We start from the raw sequence: 23,031 nt of genomic DNA, 5'->3' as shown, positions 1-23,031 counted from the left end.
AGTTAGATGGGAAGATCAATACCACTCTCATGTCTGTCTGTTAAATATGAAGCTGGAGCCAGGAGACAGAGAGCCAAGTTTAGCCTGAAGACTGGAAACAGGGGGAAGCAGCAAGTGTAGTCTGTTGTTGTAAGTCGATTCGGTCACGATGAATGTAATGTTACGCCTAGAATGTCCAAAGGTAACAGAAAATTGGGCTTTTTACTAAGCTTTCATCAGGCTATGTAAGCTCATGTCAGCTGACTATCACCTGTCTATTTCTGATACAAATAGATAACAAGTCATTTCACATTTTTGTATTTTAAAAAAACGTTCATAACATTAAGTTTATGCACCCCTGAGGATAAGGTTGCCTTCAGACCAAATCTGGTGCTGGGTTGATTAGCCGCAGGGTTTTGTGGCGGTGTGGGAGCTGAATTTAAAAAATAACAGTAAACAACCAGGATAGGAGGCATATCATTATGGTGGGTTTTAAACTGGGGAACAAGAACAAACTAAGTGATTACAAGTAAAACAAAAATGCTACACAAAGAAATGCCCGTTGTGTTTCCTCTGTAGCATTTAGCCATGCTAAATAGCACCCACACCTACTCTGCCTCTGATTTGGGTCATGCCTCTGCCAGAGTAAGTTAAGCATGCCGGTCCTACAGTAATTGTCCGCACCCACAGAGGAAAAACAATGTTTTAAACTGTAACCATCACGTCTCACATCACCAGCTTATGTGATTGGCCACCGCAACGTGACGTCAGGCTGCATTTCTCCAAAAGTTGAGTCTGTTTTAGCCTTTTCGCCGCAGCTGGCTGCATTTTTTCCATTACCCCCATGGCCTGAATGCACTATCCTCATTGAAATGAAAGGGAAGGTCTGCGTTTTCACCACAACGCTTGATTTGGTCTGAATACAGCCTAAGACGAGCTAAGACGTAGTGAGCAAAGATGTTTATTTAAATGTTCCATAGCTCTGACCTAACCAAATCTGACATCACTATTATAGTGAGTCTAGTGAGTCTTCAAATGTTAATTTATTTTTCTAGTTGAGTACCTGACAAGCGTACTTTGGCCTTTTTTGAGCATTTTGCTGAAGAATTAAAATTGAATGCTTTGACGTAATCTGTCAAACCAGATATGTCAGAGTAGTAATTATCAATATAAAGATAAATATGTGAAGTCAGTTAAAGCAATTTGGCTTTATATTATTGGCTTGATTTATCGGCTATAATTTCATCATCTGAATAATGCATATTACATTTCCCATTATCAGCCAATAATTTATCAGCTCAATTTATATCTTGCATCCGTAACTCAGACCTAGATTTTTATATGTAGTTCATTATTTTAATCAGATTTTCACATTTATGTAGCCAAATAGGTACTTAACCGTTCATCATACTGACATTAGAATGGAAATACTTGTCACACACAGGGAAGAACATGATGAACTTACAGGATTGTTTTAGTGCTTTTTGGTATGTTCACGCTGCAGCGACTGTAACAACACCTGAAAGAGAAAAAAGAAGAAGGCACCATCTCGAAAAATCAATGATTTCCTGTCTTTGCAAAAAATGTTTCATGTAGGGAAACGCGTTTCCTTGTTCGCTTCTCCTCCGTCTCTCCCTATTTTTAGTCTCTCTCTGTCTCCCCCTATTTTCTTTGTTCTCTGTCAGCCTCTCCTTTTTCTTGCAATCTCCTCTGCTCTCACACACACACACTCACTGTGGTTTTATTCTCAATGTTCCAGTGGTCAGGTGGGCACCCGCAGCCCATCTCTGAACAGCAACATCGAGTCACTGGAGGAGTGTATGGTGTGTTCGGACATGAAGAGAGACACTCTGTTCGGGCCCTGCGGACACATCGCCACCTGCTCCCTCTGCTCGCCTCGTGTCAAGAAGTGTCTCATCTGCAAGGATCAGGTCCAGTCAAGAACCAAGGTATCAGACGCACTACTATCTGTCCCACCCAGAAAACACACACATGAAGAAGAGCGGACACTTTTACTCCTCTTTTTGTTATTTCATTTGTCTCTCCACAGATTGAGGAGTGCGTTGTCTGCTCTGATAAAAAGGCAGCCGTTTTGTTCCAGCCCTGTGGTCACATGTGCGCTTGTGAGAGTAAGTTAGACACATTTCAACATCAGACATAACCTTGACATTTCACCAGTCACTGAAATACTTTATATAGAATAAACTCTGCGTCCATGCCTTAACAACCTGCACTCTGTCATCACCAGACTGTGCTAGCCTCATGAAGAAGTGCGTACAGTGCCGGGCTGTTGTGGAACGCCGCACCCCCTTTGTTCTTTGCTGTGGAGGGAAAGGTATGGAGGATGATGCCGCTGATGATGATGATGATGATGATGATGATGATGATGATGATGACCTTAGTGAGTGAATCTTCCACACATTCCCTTTTAATTCCCTCTTCCCTTTTTTTAAATTTCTTTCTTCTTTTTTAGTTTCCACTTGTTTCAGTAATATCTGCTTTAGCACTTTTTATCTTTTGCTTTGTTGCTGCCTTGCTTATGCATTTTATTCCTTTGTTTACATCACTGATATGTTGTTGTTTTTTCATCCTTGTAGAGATGTTAGAAATGTACAAATTAAGCCACACGTTTGAATCATTCAATCTTAGTTTCTAAACTGTTTTCTACCACTAGATCTGGCATTTTCAATCATTGCATCCATTGTTACATTTTTAATAATGACATAATTACACAGGGAGGAGTAAAACATAAATGGATAAACAAATATAATGGTAAAAGAAGATACATTTAGGAAAATAAATGGACAGTGGTTTCACAAATACTTGGCTGCCTTGTCTAAAATTCTCCAAAGAGAGAGGATTTTCTCTTTCACATCATAATCTTTTCATAAGCAGGTTCTCAGAAGCCATTCCTGGATGTAGTTTTGCTGACCCACACTGAATAATACAATAATGTCAGAGTATACAGCCAACCTTATTACTTTATTCATGTTTTTGTGGCCTCTAAAAGTTTGACTAATCACATTCGCTTAAAATGGATGGACTTATTTGTGAGCATATGCTAAATGCCCTGTAGCCATAATGATATATGCATATTAATACCCACCTGAAAGTGCAAAAGAACTGAATTATAATGCATCCCTTGTCGAGAAAGACCCAGAATGATAAAATGTTTTTGCTGAAATGGCTCGCAAGCATGTTTTGTAACTGGATGTCATCAATTTTACCCAAAATATTGACACTGTCCAGTGAGTAGTGATGTAATGTAGTGTGTAAATACATTTATTTTTGGTTGCATTCACTATCCATCTTCCTGTCTCCAAGTTGAACACAGTGTTATTCCTGTCGTGTTTTCCACATTTTATTTTGAGTTAAAAGGGAAACTGTTGTAAGTTCACTAACTTCATGTTTACCCCCGTGTTGATTATTTAACGTCCTCCACGTGTCGGCTTGTTGGCATGCAAATCTTACCTGCAGTCGCTGCCAGACGCGCAAAAAGTGGATGCAGTCCCCCAAACACACATACACTCATGCAAGGGGCAGCATTGATTGTTTATCTCCCTTCATCCCAGTAACACCGACCATCGATGTCTGTTGCAAAAGCAAATGTAGTGCACGAAATTCACCTGTCAGTTTGATTATTTTGGCTTCCTACTTCTCAAGTTTAATACTTTCATAATGAGCACAGGCAGTAGAATTGTGCTTTAGCATTGGCTGATTGCAAAAAGAGAAAGAATCACTTGCTGCTATGCATTTTAACTATTAACTATACGTATAAAAGACTCTATTTCCCTTTCTTTTCCTGATCACTGTTTCCAACTTGCTAGATTTCTCTTCAAATTCTTTCTCTGGACCTCTCTCAGAGGCTGTAGTGAGTAGTTTTGGTCCGCAGGCCAACTGTTGAGCTGGTGAAGTCGGCTCCTGCTATAACAATGTGACTGGTTATTCCCAGCAGGGAGCTCTAACACTATGGCAGGGGGATCGCAGGATCTTCTCCAGCCCAACAATCTGGCACTAAGTTGGTGTAAGTATACCTCTATGATCCCCTCCCTTATCAGACCCTTTTTTTAAAGGGCTCCCCACAGTGCTGCCCTGGCCCCTGTCCCCTCCCCTTAAACCCCCCTCCCTTTCTCTTTCAGCAATTCACACAAACCATCAACAGTATATGCTGATACAGTAAATGTGTGATGCACATGCCAAGAATCGCACAAGTCTGGAATGGAGTCCCCAACAGGGCTGCAGTCCAGCCAGTAATATATTCAGGCAGTTTCACACCGGTATCATTACCCACATGCATCCTGTGGCTCTTACAATGCCAATAACGCTGTATGATGTTTTGTCCTGTGCCAGTTTATATTTCCGATAATTACAAAGTATTAAAAGTGAATGCGGTGCCAACACGGGCTGCTAGAGCCCAAGTTTCGTCTGCCAAACATAATAAAATCCAGAGTGCATGCGTTTGTGATCCATGCTCGTTTCACAAAACTGGTGTTGTAAATATAGTCTAGTTCCCAGCTTGTTTCGTAATGTCGGTGTGGCTGCAGTTCTGTTTAATTGGCAATATAGTTTATCTTTACGAGGAGGTGAGGTTTGATGTGGCCACTGGTGCAAACTGTTAATTTGTTTAGTCTCTAGGACGGTGACTAAATTCCCTGTTTTTTCTCACCATGCCTTTCTATTGTTGTGTCCAAGCAGCCAGCGGAAACATCCCAGCCTTGCAGAGAGACAAGGACAACACCAACGTCAACGCTGACGTACAGAAGCTACAGCAACAGCTCCAGGACATCAAGGAACAGGTGAGGCCCAACTGTAGACTGCACTGTAGAGAAGGGACCAGCAAGTGGAGTAATCCTTCTACTAGTGTGTGAATTTCCAACTTCAATACAATACCTTGAAAAATATTGATATCTGATACCACGGGGAAGAATTGACACAACATTGAGGGCATAACATTTTAGAGTTTTATTAAAAGATAAATGTAACAAGGCTGCTGTACTGTGTGTTAAGAAAGACAGCATCTCAGTTCATTTACAGCAGTGCATGTGTCACCTCGCTGTTGGAGAGAAGAGAAAAAAGGACTGGTGTGTCAATACTGTGAAAAATTAGTATTTAAACTGTTCCAAAATTCAGAAATTGACATAATATTCCGATATTTTTGACATCACTACCTTCTACTCCAGTTAATAATCCACACCTGAGGTACAGGGAGTGTGAAAATGTGTGCAGCATTCTTTGAATGTATGATAGTTAATGAAGACTCTTAGGATTTTGGATTATGATTAGAGCAATTAGAAGATGTCACTTTTGTCCTCTGAGCATGTTTCAATGTTTTTTGACATCTTGTAGAATAAGCGATTAATGTATTGAAAATAAGCAGCCCTAGGCCTTTGAGTTACAGGATGCTGGCTCCCTTTTGGTTTCCTGTGTCAGTAGAAACGTTTGGTGAATGGCCAGCATAGCAGTGGCAGATCCAAGTGATACAGCATATCCAAACATTATGCATCAGTAACATTTATTGAGATCTTTAAACGTTTAATTGAGATTTAGGGCTGCAACTTGGTATTATTGATTCATCTATTGATGTGTTTTCTCAAATCTAATGAGAAAATGGTGGGAAAGGCACATCGCAAGTTCCCACTTTTAATATTCGAGGATATTGAACTTTACAAATTATGTAAAAGACATAAAATCTACAAATCCTCATATTTGAGAAGCTTGAACCAGTAAATCTACTGCAATCATTCTTGATAAATGACCTAAACGAGGGCTTAATCATCAAAATTAATTTAGCTATCAGCTCATCCTCGCAGCTCTACTGAGAATGATTTCTAACACTGCACAGAATTAAATGAGCTTTCCTAGTAGCAAGTAGTACCCCGGCTTTGCAGGACATGCAGGGTTTAACTATAATATGGCTAACTAAACTGGGCGCACCCTGTTTTTTACGTAGACACAAGCCAGGTGCAGTTCGTGAACTACACAGGAAGATGAATGCAGAGCGGGTTGTGATGAACACTGCTGTAAAATGTGTGATCAAAAGGACCTCTGTGCCATAAAGTTTTTAAGAGGGCTTGGCTCAGTTATTGATTCTCTGTGTGACTTTATTACAACAAAACATGAAGTTTGATCGCTCCTCTTCATCTGTCCGCAGACCATGTGTCCGGTGTGTCTGGACCGGCTGAAGAACATGATCTTCATGTGCGGCCACGGCACCTGCCAGCTGTGTGGAGACCGAATGAGCGAGTGCCCCATCTGCCGCAAGGCCATCGAGCGCCGCATCCTCCTGTACTAGACCCCCCCCACCACCACCACAGACTCTCTCTTTCTCTCTTTTCTCTGACAGCCCACACCGACCACGCCCGCAAAGCCACAATCACACCAGCTGCTGTTGCTGCTGCTGCTGCTGCTGCTGCTCGACCATCCTCACAGCACCCGAGTCAGCCAGCCAAGGGTGTTATCTAATGTCTTACTCAACACAACAAATGCTCTTTTAATGGTTTGATTGTGTTCAGATGGAATTTCTGTTACAAAACAAGGAAAAATATGAACTGACTTGACTCTGTCATCATCATCAAGACGCTCGCATCATGGCGTTTTTCTCTTTTCCCACCATCCCCCCTCTCTTTCTGTGTCATTTTCTCTGTTTTTACTTGATATGTGATGCTTATTTTATCTGATTTAGTCTATGGTGGCTCCTTTAGGCTCACGGTCTTGGATATTTACTTTTGGGGCACGTCCCATTTGCAGATTTCATCCTCGAACAGCTGTGCACATCTGAAGCGTAGAGGAGATGATGTAGAGGTCGGCCCGTTACCTTTTGATGTAAAGTTCTCGTGCATCTGTCGCAGTCGGTGCCAGCTGCAGTCAAGTTTTATTGTATTTGTAAATCTTTATGCACGTGTATTGGTATCAGAAGCTCCAGATGTGGATTTTAAGTACTTAATTTTTCATGACAGTATGGCAAGTTTGTGACAAATGCACCACTTAAAGGTTCAGTGAGTGTTTTAGCTTCATGTCCGTGTTCAGTTTGGCCGTTGTGACACGCTGTACGCCGACGTCCTCGCGGTTCGAGACCGGATGTTGGCAGTTTTGCACTAGAGAAGCTGAGTCAGGGTAAAAGCTCTTTTCTGCGCAGTGATGAAAACACAGATAGAGTTGTAGATACACCCAGGTAGCACACCACACCCGTACTTTGTTTACCGAGCTGTACAGTGAACGATGGGCGGATGTCGCAACACCCTTTCAGCTGCCGATTCCAGAGCCGTCGTGTCGGAATTCAAGACAAACGCATTCAGCTTCTGTCCAGTGATCAGCCCCCGCTGTGCCTGTTTGTTGTAAACACACATGATGCAAAACATTTCTGTAACAAAGAGTATCTTGTCACAACTTGATGTTAAACTGTTGAGACTACGTGGTATTTGTCTGACAAAAAAAATGTACAATTCAAGGAGCATTGCTAATTTACCATTGATGACTCTGTGCCATTTTGCTTCCAAAAATCTACTTGTTATATAACTCGTATGGGGATAAGGTGCTCTTTATCTTGTATTACTTTTTTTTTTTTATTTAAGTGTATTTCCTTTTCTCAAAAATCGACATTTATTGAGCTAGAGAGTACAATCTATTAGAACACTAAGATGAAAATGTAGAATAAATTATTTTGTATTGCTGCCCAAACAAATAGGATTTATAGGTATCACTGCCTTCCTAATATGTAGCCTCAAAAATCTCTCAAACATTCTGCTCTGATATTAATGTTGAGATACGTTTGTGAAGTTTTTATTTGTTTGCTTTTTGTTGGCAATAGCTTTCTAGCAATCATCAGTAGAAGCGTTTTTCTCTGAAATAGGTCTCTGTAAGCCTAACTTGTTTGTTTGTGAAGCAGAAAAAAAAAAGACATTTTGTTGTCAAAAGTGTCAAATATCTTTTCACCAGTGTTTTATTTGGGAGGAAAGCTAATGATTTTCTAACAGACAGAACTTGCCTTACCTCTTTTTAAAAGGCAGTTACCCATATGGAGACTCAGTGGTGGCTAGCTTGCTCCGCTATGTGGGAATTTGCAACGGCACACAAGCTTTTTTCTTTCCTTTTAGGACTGAAAGCAACTTTTCTGAGTACAGTTTTGATTCTTTTCATTGATCATGATAACACTTTAAGCTAGAAGCACTAATACGCTTTATGGTAGTGTTGTCTTGTTATGGTTGTTCTGAAAAAGCCTATTTTGTACTTTATTTTCAATACCTGTAACTGTCCTGTTGGTAATCAGTAGTATTTTCTTTGGCATGAATGTTTGACATATGCAGTACGACATGTATCATGGAAACCGTTCAGTCTGTATTGCTAATAAGTGCTTTTAAAACAACCATATAGCTGAAATAAAGTTCCAAATGAACCATGGGACATTAGAGGTTTGTTTTTTTTGTTGTTTTGTTGTTCATTAGCTTGTTTTGTTTTTTTTTGGTTTCTCAGATGTAGTTAGCTTCTTATTAGCATTTTGTTGCTTTTCCCCTGCTGTGCAGCGTCTGCCTCACAGAGGAGACAGGGTGGCAGAGATGGGAGGTGTGAGGTAATTGAAAATGCTAACACCTAATAATGACTCAGCACCAGCGTGTGATAGGTCAGCTATGCTAATCAGAGAGAAGAGAAAGCAGTAGAGAAACCACTCATGGGAGATGAGAGAGACCCAAATAGAGTGATGCATCTTCTCTAGCCAGCGCTGTGACAGCGGGACATCTCACAAGACATCTCCATAGCACTAAGAAATTATGACCAAAGGCCATTTATGTTCTAGCTCATTGACTAGTCCATTCATAACCTGGACATCTTTGGGTTTGGCTCACACGCAGCAGCCCTACGCAGCTGCTCATAACAAGACATTCATCATGCTGTCACCCTCCGTCAGTGCACGCTGACTGTAGGGGAGACTGTGACACCTCCTTACACCCTCTCACATCTCTAACTTGGCACAAGGCCTAGACAGTTGGTGTATAGTCTGGTGTCATGTCTTTGTCATTTTATACTCAAGTACCTGTCTTTAGAACAATGGGCCCTCATGTGGTTTTCCTGCTACAGTGTTCGACAGCGAGTGAATGGCAGCTGCGGCTGGCCACTTATACCCCCTTTGTACCAAGTTTCCAGCAAGTTAGCTCTGGTTCTTGAAGTGGTTCCATTCAGGATTTTCTGAACTTTGGTTTTAGTAGCAAGATGGTGGGCTGATATAAATATTTACGTTGACTGAATTTGAGAAGAAACGTTGAGGTAATTCTATAATGATTCAAAACAAATGAACTTCTCCAGTCATATTAAATTGATATTAATCCAGTTGTACTTAAAGGGGCTCACATTCAAACTCAGAATTTCAATATTTACAATATTAATGAGGTAATAACACAAACTAATAACTATTTTTAACTAACTAACTTAACTGAATAAACAAGCTGTTCTCAGAGGAAAATAAGGTCCCCCAGAACACTGTTGAAAGCTAGAAAGGTGACACAGACAGTCATGAAAACGCGGATAGTTTGTTTATTCAGCTTTTTTAGGCATAAAAAATAATAAGTCAATGAAGATCTTTCTCTGCTGATTAAAATGTATTTTACAAAACTGCATTGAGCACCTTTAAATCCTTTAGTTTATGTAACTTAATCACGATTCAGTTCCTCAAATTCTAATTAAAGTCTTTCAATTCCTTTCAACTGGAATCCCAAAGCTGAAAATATCTACAGTTCAGTGTAATGAACAGTTTAGTTTAAGTAACTTTGTTATGCCATTTTATCACTAAATCACAGCTGTAGCTGCTCCTATTGGAGCTACGTTGTTCCGGCCTCGGAACAAAAATAAATTCACTCCCAGCTGATTTGTTTAAAGAGTTAAAGTGTGTTATAAGTTCTGAAGAGGTCTGAAAAATAAAAAAGTTTAGTCGTTTAATCAACTTGAAATGAATAAAACTAGCACGTTTATGTTCAAGTATGTTTAAGTTCATGACAGAAGATTGCCCCTGTGCTTTTATGTCATCCATGAAAGCATGGCTGCAACTAAGGATTATTTTCATTATCGATTAATCTGCTCATTGTTTTCTTGATTTACTGTCCAAACTGTGAAATGTCAAAAAAATGTGAAAAGTGCCCTTTATAATTTCCCCCTAACTCTTGTTTTAGTTGACCAACAATCCAAAAAACCCCAAAACAAAATATGCAGTAGCTCCATAGTTAATGCTTATAGACTAACTAGCATTGCAATATTTTAGATAATGTGAGTATATAAGTAGTAAAATAAGTAAATAAAGTTTAATATAGCATCTTTCACAGATCAAGGTCACAAAGTGCAGAAAAAATACAAATAAAAAATGAGACCATAAAACAGTAAAAAGGACAAACAATGCAACACAAGCAGCAACAGATCTTTGAAAAAAAACTGCATTGGGTTATCAAAGCCCTCCCTCAGGAGTGAAGGCTGATTTGCAGCATAATAATCCCCAAACTTCTGAAATGAGATGCTCAATAATCCCATTAGAGTGTGATATTTGCATGTCCGCATACTTTTGGCCATGTCAGAATCACAGAAACCGTGAAATTACACCGTTAAATCAGTCTGCGGGGGTGAATAGAGCTATTCAGGGGTGAAAGTCAGGACCAGGCTGCCTGTCCATCACTGTGACTGACTGCAGACCAGCCCCTGCCCTGCTGACTGACTGTCAGGGTGCTGGAGACGCCACTATCTCTCCCAGTCCTGGGGAGGATCCCTGACCGCCACGCCTGCCGCTTTCAGCTGCTCGCAGACTGCAGTGTTTGCTGACTGGACTGCAGGGGTTGTTACTCCCACACCGGGGGGTCAGCTAATCCCCTCGGCTGCCCCGCAGAGCGTGAGTGATGGTGGCCCGGCGCTGCAGGCTTCACTGAGCAGCAGATAGAGATGAATTGAACCCCTGGAGAGGAGAGCGGGCATCCACGATCAGGAAAATGACTGTGACCCTGCTTCAAGTCTGCGCTGTGATCACTGAGAAGGGTCGGTGACATCCATCTGCCGCAAGGGAGGAAAAAGTCCACGTCCCCCCCCCCCCCTCCTCACTCCTCCTCACCCTCAGGCTTTGCCCTTGGCGCTGGTTCTGAAGTTATGACCTGACAGACATGAATAAATTCTCTGCACATTGACTGTGAGGTGAAGCTGTGACATGACATGCAGCTTTCAGAGCACATCACAAGGTGGCAGTACATCCAATGACTACGTACTGTACTGTGGGCCTCTCCTGTCATAGATAGACTTATATTTGTGGTGCAGAGGACAAATCAGGAAAATTTACAGTAGGATGCTTCCTCATGTATTCTATTTTGGTTTGACAGCTAGTTGTAGTCACCATCATTCATCCAAAGGTTATTCTGTGAGCTCACTTTGAAACAGAGTTGTTTATCCTCACCTTGGAGGAAATAAAACAGCTTAAATTTACAGTTGTCCAATACAGAACTTGAACTTGACGTGTTGTGATCCCAGTCGTGCTAGAAACAGCACGAGGGACGTCTCATTAAACTACTTGAGCGAGATCACAACGCTGAATGTATTTTTCTAAGTCCACTGTACTGATTTGCGAGCCATCAGTGGGAAATGAACTGCGGCTCCGGCATGTTTTTGACCAAAAGAAAAGCACTTTTGTTTGTTACGGCACAACATTATTCGGAAAAATTTACTTCAAATTCTCCACAAAGAAAAACCTGTAGCTGCAGAAATCAATTCTTCCCGGGCCACACAGATAAAGAAAAAGGGGAGAAACAAACTTCTTTTTGTCTGTTTTGGCCACTTGGGCTTTCCTTCCATGTTGGAGGAATTGATCGCTGACTGTCTGAAGGTCCTTTCCTTCTCTTTTCTCTCTCATGTCATCCAGTTCAGAGGTCCGGTTTGAATTTATTGTCTCAGTTTATGGTCGGGCTGAGTGAGCAAAGTGCAATCTGGCTGTCTGGACAGACTCTTGGAGGAGCAGGGAAGAAGGGAAGGGCCTCAGGATTTATGTGCGCTGCGATTTGGGACCCATTTTTGGACTTTTGGCCAGTTAATTAGGGACGTTTGTCAAACTAAGGACATAAACTGTCCTGTTGATTTTTATTTATTTATACCTTATCAAGGTAATTGCGAACCTTTACCCCCCATGTCCCTAAATGTGATATAACCTTACATGTGTTTGTGTGTTTGAAAGGGTGGGTTGGTGTACCTGAAGGCAGCGGCCCCACCTCCACAGTAAAGCCATAAAGTCAGTTATCCTCTCCCACAGATTCCTCCTCAAAACATGTAAGCCCCTGACGTGCTGATTGCTTTATTGATATTGATCAGGGCAAAGTGTCAAAGCACTCGTCCATCTCTCTGTCAGAGGTGGGTGATTGTTATTTATGCATGCGGAGAGAGAAGGTTGACACAAACAACACCCAGGAGAGATTAATTAAAGTAAAAAAATAAGCAAGAAGTAAATTCTATTTAGCGGTAACTCGCATGTCGTGTACGTTTTTGTGATTTAATGTCATGCAATTTAAATATTTTATTTTTATTATTCCAAAACAACCATGAAATTGTGTGTTGTCCATACACAGTTATTTAAAGTTCAATAATTAAGAAACAAATGACATTAATTGCAAATGCTTTATTCTTTCATTTTACCTGTTTTTTACCTGGTTGATTTAATTATGTTGAGTTAATGATTTTTCCAGAGTTAAACTTGGCTTTCAACATCCCCAAACCAAATATTCTGTGGCTTTTGACCTATTGGTTACAGCCCCACTCAGAGCTTGTCCTTATCATCCCGGCACGATTGGAGGCTGGAGCCCGCGAGCCACATTTACAGTGCAAATGTTATCGTTCCAATGACACTTTAAACAGTCTTTATCAATATATAGTCATTCAAGGTTTATGAGCGTTGATAAAATGCCACTATAGCCCGAGCAGGGTCATTACAACGTGCAGCGACGCGACGTGTTCTGTATTTCAGATTACAATTATTATTTTATGTGGATCATCTGGAACTTTTAATGCTCAACAGGTAAAATAAACACTCAGCACGTCGAGAGGACAAAGTGGCCTAGAGTGCAAAAGGTATTGATTTTCTCCTCAGGAAGAGCAGCGTAAGGGCAAACTACAGTGTGACTTTGGCAGAACCTTATCATCCTATTATCTTTAAAACAGTGGGTTATCATAATTGCTTACTTAATAATTCTATAAAACTGTGGAGGCTCAACCTTTGCCTGGGCAGTAAACTGTCAAGTGCTTTTGATGCCGAGATTGAAAAAAGATCCCTGACGCCGTTGGAAACCGCTGCAACCTATTAATTTTATTGGGTAGATTACAAACACTAACAGAGCAGTAATTTCAAGTCACATAAAAATGGTGAAGAATATATATATCATTCATGATTTAACGGATTAACTATCACAGAGAGCGTAGTTTGGATAAAAAAAAATTAACAAACTAGATTTATTTCTTTAAAAAAAACACTAATAACTCTCAGTATTACCCTGTTACATCAGAGCGACAAGTAAATTCTCCAAATAATTAACCAACAGAACGCTCTCTTTAGATGTGATGAGTTTCACACCTCTACAAGTATGTAGAACAATGGGGGAGACATGCTTAATCAACAAGTGCAAACCTCATCACATTCAACTCTTAGCTAAGACAAACAAGGTGGCGTCGGTGACACTGTCCTCAGTTTCTAAACAAGCTCAGCTTTGGGATCAGCATTTAAGCCACATGCGAGTTCGACAGTTTGTAATCCCTGTGAACTCAGATAGAGACAACAAGGAAACTCCCCGAGCCCGAGTTGACTGAATTCCCCTGAGCGATCCCTTTTGTTTCTTACAATTTCTTTCCATTGCTGGAAAAAAGAGGCAGCAAATGCTACAAAGACACGTTGTGTAAGAAAACAAGCATACATCTGGCAGGTGCTCGCCTCCGCCGAGCAGGCAGTAACCTTGGAGGGAGTAGACAGGAATGCAGCAGCCCTATCTGAGCTCAGAGGGAAATACTGACTGCAAAGGCCTTTTTTTGTTCGGGAGAGAAAAATCAATATTCCAGAGTCCATCACACGGGCAAGCATTTTTGGTGTTTTTTCTTTTTTCTTTTCTTTTTTTTTTTTTCCATGTGGGTTCCAGCTATGTGAAACAGGCTCAGAGTGACCCCTGGAAAAACTAGTTAATGCCTAACTTCTTTATCTTTGTTTTACAGCCAAGGGTTGTACCTCCAAATCAATACACGATACACAAATATCCCAGGGCTCCATGTTCTCGACAGAGAGCGGTGACGAGAGCTTGAGAGTTAGTCAGCTTCACACCACCTGGCAGAGAGAAAGGTCTCTTTTTAAAAGAGGCCACAAGCTTCTGGTAGAGTCAGTGTGGAGAGAGTGAGGCTGGATTATACGCCAGGGATTATATAGAAAGCAATATTTAACCGTTTCACATCATGTTTTGACAATTTGAAGGTCGTACGTGGCAAAAGTCTGAAAAACATTTTAAAAAATGCACTCTCTTGTCTGGAGTAAGACAAGAAAATTGACACCGCTCTCATATTTGTACTCTGACGCTACAGCCATCAATCGTTAGCTTAGCACAGGCCTGAGGATTGGAGACTGTATGAAAGTCAAGAAGTAAACGTGCACATAACCACCCATAACACTACGATTTTAAATTTTTACGCTTCGCTTTTGTATAGATTTAAAACATTTAGTTAGTGAGCTTTTCAGGTGCTGGTAGGTTGATTTTGCTGCCTTTGCACAGAGTCAGCACAGCTGTTTCCAGTCTTTATACTAAGCTAAGCTAACTGGCCCCTTTATTTAGCATGCAGACTCAAAACGATTTGAGAAAATAGATGGAAACATAAACAGAATGTGTGTGTCGTATCAATACTAAGTCAAGTTGCTAAGTAGGCCTACGAAGCTACAGCTAATAGCCAGATAATTAAGCTCTAAGGTTATCTAATTAGCATGTTAAATCTCGGGGGTTTAATCCATAGGCTACAGAGCTACATTATTTCTCCTAGCTGCCTCCAGTCTTAGTTCTCAGCTAAGCTAACCGGCTGCTAGCTGTATCTCCATATTTAGCGTACGGACGTGAGAGTTAGGCTATAAATCTTCTCATACGTTTAACTCTTAGCAAGAAAGTAAATATGCGTATTTTCCAAATTTCAAGAGGTTTGAAGGTATCAAGTAGTTGTTAGGGTCAATGTAACATAAGACTTAAAGTTCTAGGCGACAGTAAATATTGTGACCATAACACTGCTTGTAAAAACATTATACGACTGTTAATGAGCAGAAAACAGATAGCCTAGGCTACAAGTGACTAGGCTACATAAACATTTTTATCCAACAGGTTTTTGAAGAATTTAATTAAAATAAAAAAAAATGTTACTAGGCTATTTCCCCTGCTCTCCCCCACTTAATCACTTTGCTTGCAGAGAAATAGATGCTAAATATAAAAGTACAGTGAGCAGCCAAATAGCTTAGTGTTGCACAAAAGCTGGTTACATTGGGAAACAGCTGGCCTGGGTTTGTCCAAGGACAGTCTCCCTGCCTCCAATCGTTGCTCTTAGTTTAGCTAATCGGCTTCGAGCTGCAGCTTCATATTTAGCTTGCAGACTTGAAAGTCTTTCGCCGTCAGAGAAGTTTATTTTTCCAAATTTCCAACTCCGCTCTTTTATATTTACAATCAGTTTTTTTTTTTTTTTTATGGTTAGCCCCTTTTCAATTTGTGTTTAAATAAAGGCTAATGTTTAATTTCTGTGGAAGAATTTAAAAAAAAAAACACCTTGTCAATACTAGTGCTGAAGGTCTCAGCATGCAGCCTGGGAATGCAGCATCTGGACCTTGATAGCACACGGCCGATTTTCCACGCTGTTATTACAAACCCCCTTTTGGATGGACAGCCGAATCTCACTAGGTGTTTACAGTAAAGACCAACATGCTTGAGGTTTTCTCTCCTCTCTCTGTGTCTACGCTGGCCAAGATAGTTGATATCTGTCACCGTCTGGCTCTCTGTCCCTGCAGACCTTGTAGCGAATCAACAGAGCAGCTCCCGGACAGATAAAACGCCACATCAGAGTTTCAGAGGCCGAAAGCAGGTTCCAGTTCCCAACCAGTGTTATGGTGAGAGAAAGGAGCATCCACTTAGGGAAGACAGACCCCCCCCCTCTCCTTCTCTGATAGGAGCTGGTAATCTCTGAGGTCGACCTGTCAGTCAGTTCCTGGAGACAGATGACGTGAGGCCCCTGATAGGCTGTCTCCAACGGAGGAGACACCAGTCGGCCGCACGGGCTGCTGGGACAGAGAGCAGGACCCGAGGCGACGGACGGATGGTGGGGCCGACGGGGGAGGGTAGGAGAGATGAAGACGAGGTGTGTCAGGGAGGTGGTGTGGCAGAGGAATGCCAAGGCAGAGAGGTGGGGGTCATGGAGAAGGTCTCCTGATGAGCAGAGAGACAGCTCTCTGCTGGAGATCGTTGCATGGCTGACAAAGTTTACTTAACACCAACCCCTGGGAGCTCGGGTCACTGGGGGGGGGAGAGACCCTGTTCGCCTGCAGAATGTTGTCACAGAAAAATATCTAGAGAGCTGTGAGGAGACAGGATGATTAAGAGTACTGAGAGAAGGATATGCTGGTTCAGTTCAGATGTTTCAAATTAATTTTCTACCATCTAAGCAGCCACTGACTCACATTCAACTCAATATATGCAGATGAACTTGCAGTGATTTACATGAACATTCAGTCAGTGAGTTTTTAATAAAGTCTGAGAGTTCCTCCTCGTTGGTGAATTTTAGAAAACAGCAGGAAGCCACACAGCTCGTGATGTCATTTTCATAACATCTGTGTTAACACATTGTTTGTCGTCCACGTTTGATTTCCTGACAGCGTATCTCATAAATGTTATGTTTTTTCTGCAGTTGACTTTCAAATCCCAGATGTTGGAGTTTCCCACAGTAAAACGCAGGAACAGGGAAGTGTATTAAAAACTGCAGAGCCTCTCAGAGAATCAACCTCACTGTGGTATTACAAGAAAAGGTAGATTTTTATACAATATTGGCATAAACTTCCATGTGATTCTCGCCTGGAGGGAAGAAAAAAGCATTTTTCAGGTATATTTTCCCCCGCAGTTAAACTACAATCATCCTCTCCTACTTTACTACTGGCTGAGGTGCAATGTCAGCCACCTTTTAAGTGATTTTAACTCAGACTTCATTAATTACCAGGTCAAGAACCCAGACGTTTTACCTGATTATCTAACCAAAGGTGTCATCGACTATCCAATATCAGAAACGCTGGATGACGAGAGCTCTTATCAAACTTTTACTACTGTGCTGCAAAGTTAGGTTATCTAAACATTTGACACGTGACTAGTAAAACTGAACGACACATTTTTTATAACCTGATATTTCTCTTACTATCAACAGGCCGAAACCAACAACATTGTAGTTGTACTTTCAGTAGGTTTAAGTACGGCACGCAACCCGGCACCCACTTGTTTCTACTGGATCAGAGCATGGATACCCAAAACTGTTGGGACCCGGGCTGGGTTTGGTCAAAAATTTATGTTATATTATGTCTGTATATATTAGCGTAGACCACTGCCTATAGTGTACATGTCTGTAATCAGTGTAAACAGGCCAGCTGTAACCCCGGTAACAGCTGTGTAACAGGGCAACACAATCTCAGGTCTGGTCCACACGAGCACGGGTACTTTTGGAAACAGGGCTTTTTAGAAAAAACAATCTCCGTGTGAGCATTTTAGCACCATTTCACACATCGTCTCCATCCACACAACACACCTGAAAATGTATATCCCATACGCGTACACAAGGCTTGTCCGTGCTGTTGTAAAGATTGTTTACTCTGGTTGGTTGCCTAGCGACATAATATTCTATGGGCGAGGCTGGTAAACGTGACCTCTCTTCATAAACATCATAAGCAGTCGTTTTTGTCTCTCTGTCCATCCTTGTGTTATCAATGTCCGTCTGTGTCTTTCTTAATATGAACAATATGACATACCTGTGTATGTGTGGACAGGGTTTTAGCTGGCCTCAAGTCAGGACTTCAAAACTGAAAATAAACAGATGGACAGCAAAACTTGAACACCAACATACTGTAGGTCAAAGAGGCCACATCAACCACAGTCAACAACAGCAAGGAGATGAAGAGGGAGAGAAATTCCCCAGACTCCCTTATAAAATCGCTCAATTTTGTGAGTTGTCGAGTTAGGAAAGACATAACAAACTTTGCGAAGTGCTGTTTCTGACAAATTCTTAATTATCTGGGCGTTCTTGTAAATTCGGCATGTTATAATCTCCTTTTAGGGGGTGCTGTAGCCCCCTCAGCACCCCTAGCTCCCAAATCCATGTCCTCATCATCCAAATCATTATCTATAATTCATATGAGTTCAGTGTTTACAATATAGTGTAGCAATGCACACATGTCAATTTTAAGCGGTAAAAAAAAACAGCTAGAAAATGATATTCATTGGTTATATATTTACCATTTATTCATGAAGCATTTCAAAAATCCATCATCAAACAGGTCACCATCTCAGCCCTGCTTCAGGTACACAGAGTGAAATATACGCCGAATGTTTCCACTTTGTTTCACTTTGTGGCTCTGTAACACAGATACACTGTCACTAGGCAACTGACAAAGGCTATCAGTATTACTTTAATATGTCAACAAATCCAAAGTAATCCTGAATGAGGAGCGATAGTCATTTGTTTAATGTAAAGATGTTATCAATTTTTACAAGCTGGCTGTTGGCTAACTTCTCCCCTGCTCTTCAATCAGAGTGAGTCTTCACTTCAGCCCGGCGCGGCCGACAGTACAGTCCTCCCTCGATGGCAGCTACTGCCCATGACTCCTATTAGATTACAGGGGAGATTTATCGAACCGGCTTCCGCTTTCTCAGATAGGATAGTGACAACACTTATCTCCAGATATTCCCTTATCAAAAAACAATTTAGTGAGAGAAACAGACATTAGCCCAGATTTTTTTACACTGCTGAGTGCTCCGGCTTAGCCTCCTCGGTACAAGGGTCTGTTTGCACTGTGCACACACACACCTCCATCCGCTCGGATAGAGAAGCATTAACATTGCCTTAGTGCGCGCTTGATGTCACTGCCATTACGTTCGCATCAAGCTCTTGGACTTTGAGACTTGATCAATTCTGCTCGGATGTGGAATATGGAAAAAAAGGTATCATGAAACAATTCGAAAGAGGAGACAAGACCTGACTGAAGTGTTTGTGTGCACGTACGAGTGTTGTGTATGGTTGACCTGGCAGGCCCAAGTTAGCAGCTGCTGAGAGAGGTCACTACAGGAGAAGGAGCCGGTGGGTCACCGCGAGGTTATCCTGACCTGAGCTTGATTTTATGCTGCCGCTATTTATCTAAAACATAGGGAGGAGAAACCGTGTGTTTGTGCAAGGTTTTTTTTTTTTTGTACGGATGTGTGCCTATGTGTGTGTGTGTGTGTGTGTGTGTGTGCATGTCGACGGGAAGCAAAGGCTAATTTCGAAGCAGCTAGAAGATTTTGACAGAGGTGTTTGTCAAATATTCATTTGTGTGTGTGAAGCCAGAAGGCCATGTGGGGGAGTCGGGCAGACAGATAGCTCTGACTCCTGTTACTATGACCCTGAAGGCAAAGAGGAGAAGAGAAGAGAAGAGAAGAGAAGAGAAGAGAAGAGAAGAGAAGAGAAGAGAAGAGAAGAGAAGAGAAGAGAAGAGAAGAGAAGAGAAGTGAACTGGGTGTGCCGAGGCTTTATGGAGCTAATAACACAGTGTGATCTCCAATAATTGACCCCGTTCTGCTTATTTTCAAGTGTTTTTTCGCCAAACACCTGCTGGCATGTCCGATGAGATGGTTCATGTGAAGCCGATGTGCCCAACAAGCATTCAGACTATTTGTTCTCTCCGTGGATGATGCCTGTAAAAGGGGTTGCAGGTGCTTGGGCCAGGGGCACAGCGTCTAGGGGCCACGTTAACCATTAACACAGCCATATAACACTGTTACTGATTAGCGCCTCTTGCTCTTGAGACTCCCACTGAACTCAGTCACAGGTAGGAATCCCGCTAGGTGTGTATTTGTGTGTGCGTGGCGTTGACACACCGGCCTTCAGCATGCGTGGTGTCGGAAAGCAGCCTCCCCTCCTAGCCATAATTCTTTCTTTCTTCTTCTTCTTCTTCTTCTTCCCCTCCCTCCCTCTATTCATCCCTCTTCGCTTCCTTCTCTCCCACGCAGTCCTCTCCCTCGCTAGATCTCTGCAACGACCTTCATGATGACCTTTATCCTCTGCCATAAAACGCCGAGACGTAAAGATGTCTTGTACAAAGTTAAGAGTAGTGCTCCAGGTACTTCACTCTGGGGCAAAAGTCTAAGGTGTAGAGGACACTGATGTATGACTCACAGCACATGTACAGCGAGGCCTGTTGATGTGAGAGGAGGAAATGTCAAGGTGTTGCGCTGCAATGTGGGCAGATGTTGGACACCGCTTGTGCGGCTTTACGTTGTAATGTTTCCACCACAGTGCAGGAAGATTACTGCACCTTACCATTTAACCACTGACATTAACCGCCACATCCTACCAATTGCACAAAGCTTTGAGCTTTGTGTCTTTAAAGAAATAGTTGAACATTTTGTGAAACGCACTAATTCATGTTCCTTTCTAGTGTCAGACCAGAAGATCGATACCCCTGTGTGCGTTAAATTTAGAGCTAGGTGATAAGCCTGGATTAGCATAAAGATGAGAAGCAGGAGGAAACAGCTAGCCTAGCTCTCCAGATTGTTCAGAAATGTGTCTATCTCATATGTTTAATCAGTGGTTTTGAGGGGAGTTTATCTGTCTTCACCAATCAAAATCATCTTGGGCGGCACTCAACACAAGATGGAGCAACGATGGGGCGCCCCGGTAGTTTGGTTGATAGAGCGCCAACCCATACATGGAGGCTTCGTCCCCGCTGCAGCGGCCCAGGGTTCGAGTTCGATCTGCAACCCTTTGCTGCGTGTTATTCTCATCCCGTTTCCTGTCATCTCTCAAAGCTGTCCTATCAATAAAGCCGTGAAAAAGGCCTATCCCAAAAAACATTTGAGATGGAGCAATGATGCCTCTCCATAATAGTTCCAGGAGGAACTTGTTTTGGTGACACATTGGGAGGTGAGCCCTGGCATAAAAATGGCTAAAATGGCTTTTCCTCTCTGGAAAAGAAAAAGTTACAGCTGCCGGCTTGTTAACATTCATACGAGGAGCGACCAGGTTAGGGTTAGGCTAACTTACCATTTTCAGAATGTGGGTGGCTATCTTGTAAGTTGTTGTTTCACAGAGCGATGGGGACTTCGAAAATGGTAAAGACAGCAGAAGGGCAGGACAAGACCAAATGAAATAGTCAACCGATGGCAGGCTTATACCAACAGCCTGCTTCGTGAGATTCAGAGTATTAGTAAGCTTTGGAGGCGTCCGTAGGCTTAATTTTGAATGTTGAACAAAATTATTCGTATTAAGCTTTGCAGCCGCAGTCGACGGTGCAGAAGGAGATGTTCCACACTTGAAAAAAGAATATTGTTTTTGCTAAATTAAAATATTTAATTTAAAGGGGCACTGTGTAGTTTTGGAGAAGAAATTCCAAATCAGAATTTTAATATTTACAATATTATTGAGGTAAAAAAAAATACAATTATTTTTTCCATAACTAAATAAACAAGCTGTTCTCAGAGGAAAATAAGGTCCCCAGAACACTGTTTTGAAGCTAGAAAGGTGGCAGGGTCCGCCACATATGAAGCAAAACAGTATGAAATTGTGTTGTCCTTTAAGGTCAGTTTGTTTATTCAGTCATGAAAACAAAGAGCATTTGTTTACTTGATTTGTTTAGGCATTAAAAAAAACGAATGAAGCGCTTTTTCTTCTGATTAAAATTTCTTCCCCAATCCTACGTAGTGCACCTTTAAAGGGGTCTGTTAAGTGTAATTAAATATGACAGTTACTACTTACTATCAAAGAAATAGTCCCTCCTAACTGACTGTCTTATCTAGATTAACGAGATACAAGAAATACTGCTGGCTACATTTTTTTAATTCACTTTAAGCACCACAAAAGAAATTTTATTGTATTGAAGTTGTGTCAGGAAACTGGGCAGCAAATGAATAAAGATCATAAACAATAAAGCATAAAAGACAAATGTAGTTGTGATATTACTAATGTTCTATTCACACTGTGTAATGAAGTCACATTGAAGATACCGGCTCCATCCTCGCCTTGAATCACCGGCATTATCACGCTGTGTTAATCGTGTTTCATGGTTAATATCAGCCAGTCCAGACCTCAGACCTCAGTGATGTCTGCCTGCCTGGGTGCAGCATCTTGAGGCTATAAGGCTGCGTTCTAGCCGATCTGTAAACACTGGGCTTAGTGGAGCCTGAGCTGCTGACCGGTGTCTGTGAAAACAACCAACACACACTGGGCAGGGTTTGTCTTTGTGTCTGGGGTCAACCTCAAGGGCTTAAATTTGATTTTTTTTTTAAGTTTACGCGTTCGTACAATTTTCTAGAAACAATTCCCCGGCTACAGATACACATACAGTCTTTCTGTATTTATATTATGGTTATACAACTTTGGCTATGATAACAGCATTCTTGTGAAATAACTGGCGATGTGGACGTGACTTTGACACTGAACGGAAGCCAGGCCGATCGAGAGCCGAGCCAATGGCAAGTCAGATCAGCCGTGTCTTTCTTAGCCTCTTTTGTTGAGGCGTACTGTGCAAGTCACAATAAGGGATTTAACTGTACGTGCTGCAGATCACCCAGATATGGCCTCCCTTTTTTTTCTCCTTTTTTTTTTTAACAGGAGACCCGGCGGTGGCGGTCAGAGCATAAACTGGCTGTGTTTGTCAGAGAAGGGCAACACCGCTCGTGTTTAATTTTGCTGTAATATTCACACAAGGAAGTTCTGCATTCGAAATCAATCTGTTACCGTGAAGTCGAAGGGATCGTGACACATTGTTTTTCAACTAAGCCGCGTGTTTTCTGCCAACAGAGACGCAAACCAGCCTGAGATATT

The 23,031-nt window shown here is 41.7% G+C and overlaps 1 protein-coding gene across 4 annotated transcripts in view; it reads left to right on the top strand.

Annotated features, from left to right (window-relative positions):
- mib1 (MIB E3 ubiquitin protein ligase 1) overlaps window positions 1–8,376 on the top strand; it is a 56,080-nt gene extending 47,704 nt beyond the window's left edge. The window contains exons 17-22 of one of the 4 annotated variants that reach the window (XM_073490903.1): window positions 1,739–1,928; window positions 2,030–2,108; window positions 2,228–2,314; window positions 3,935–4,003; window positions 4,675–4,775; window positions 6,131–8,376. In XM_073490903.1, the coding sequence (XP_073347004.1) occupies window positions 1,739–1,928; window positions 2,030–2,108; window positions 2,228–2,314; window positions 3,935–4,003; window positions 4,675–4,775; window positions 6,131–6,271 (667 nt within the window). In that variant the 3' untranslated portion in view covers window positions 6,272–8,376. Of the gene's footprint in view, window positions 1–1,738; window positions 1,929–2,029; window positions 2,109–2,227; window positions 2,381–3,931; window positions 4,004–4,674; window positions 4,776–6,130 lie in introns of all 4 variants that reach the window. The other 3 variants (XM_073490902.1, XM_073490900.1, XM_073490899.1) reach the window with 3 other exon arrangements.
- The last annotated feature ends 14,655 nt before the right edge of the window (window positions 8,377–23,031 follow it).

Source organism: Pagrus major, chromosome 21, assembly GCF_040436345.1.
Source record: "Pagrus major chromosome 21, Pma_NU_1.0".
NCBI classification, from domain to species: domain Eukaryota; kingdom Metazoa; phylum Chordata; class Actinopteri; order Spariformes; family Sparidae; genus Pagrus; species Pagrus major.
Note: the sequence above shows the minus strand (reverse complement) of the source record. Positions and strands in the feature narration are given on the sequence as shown.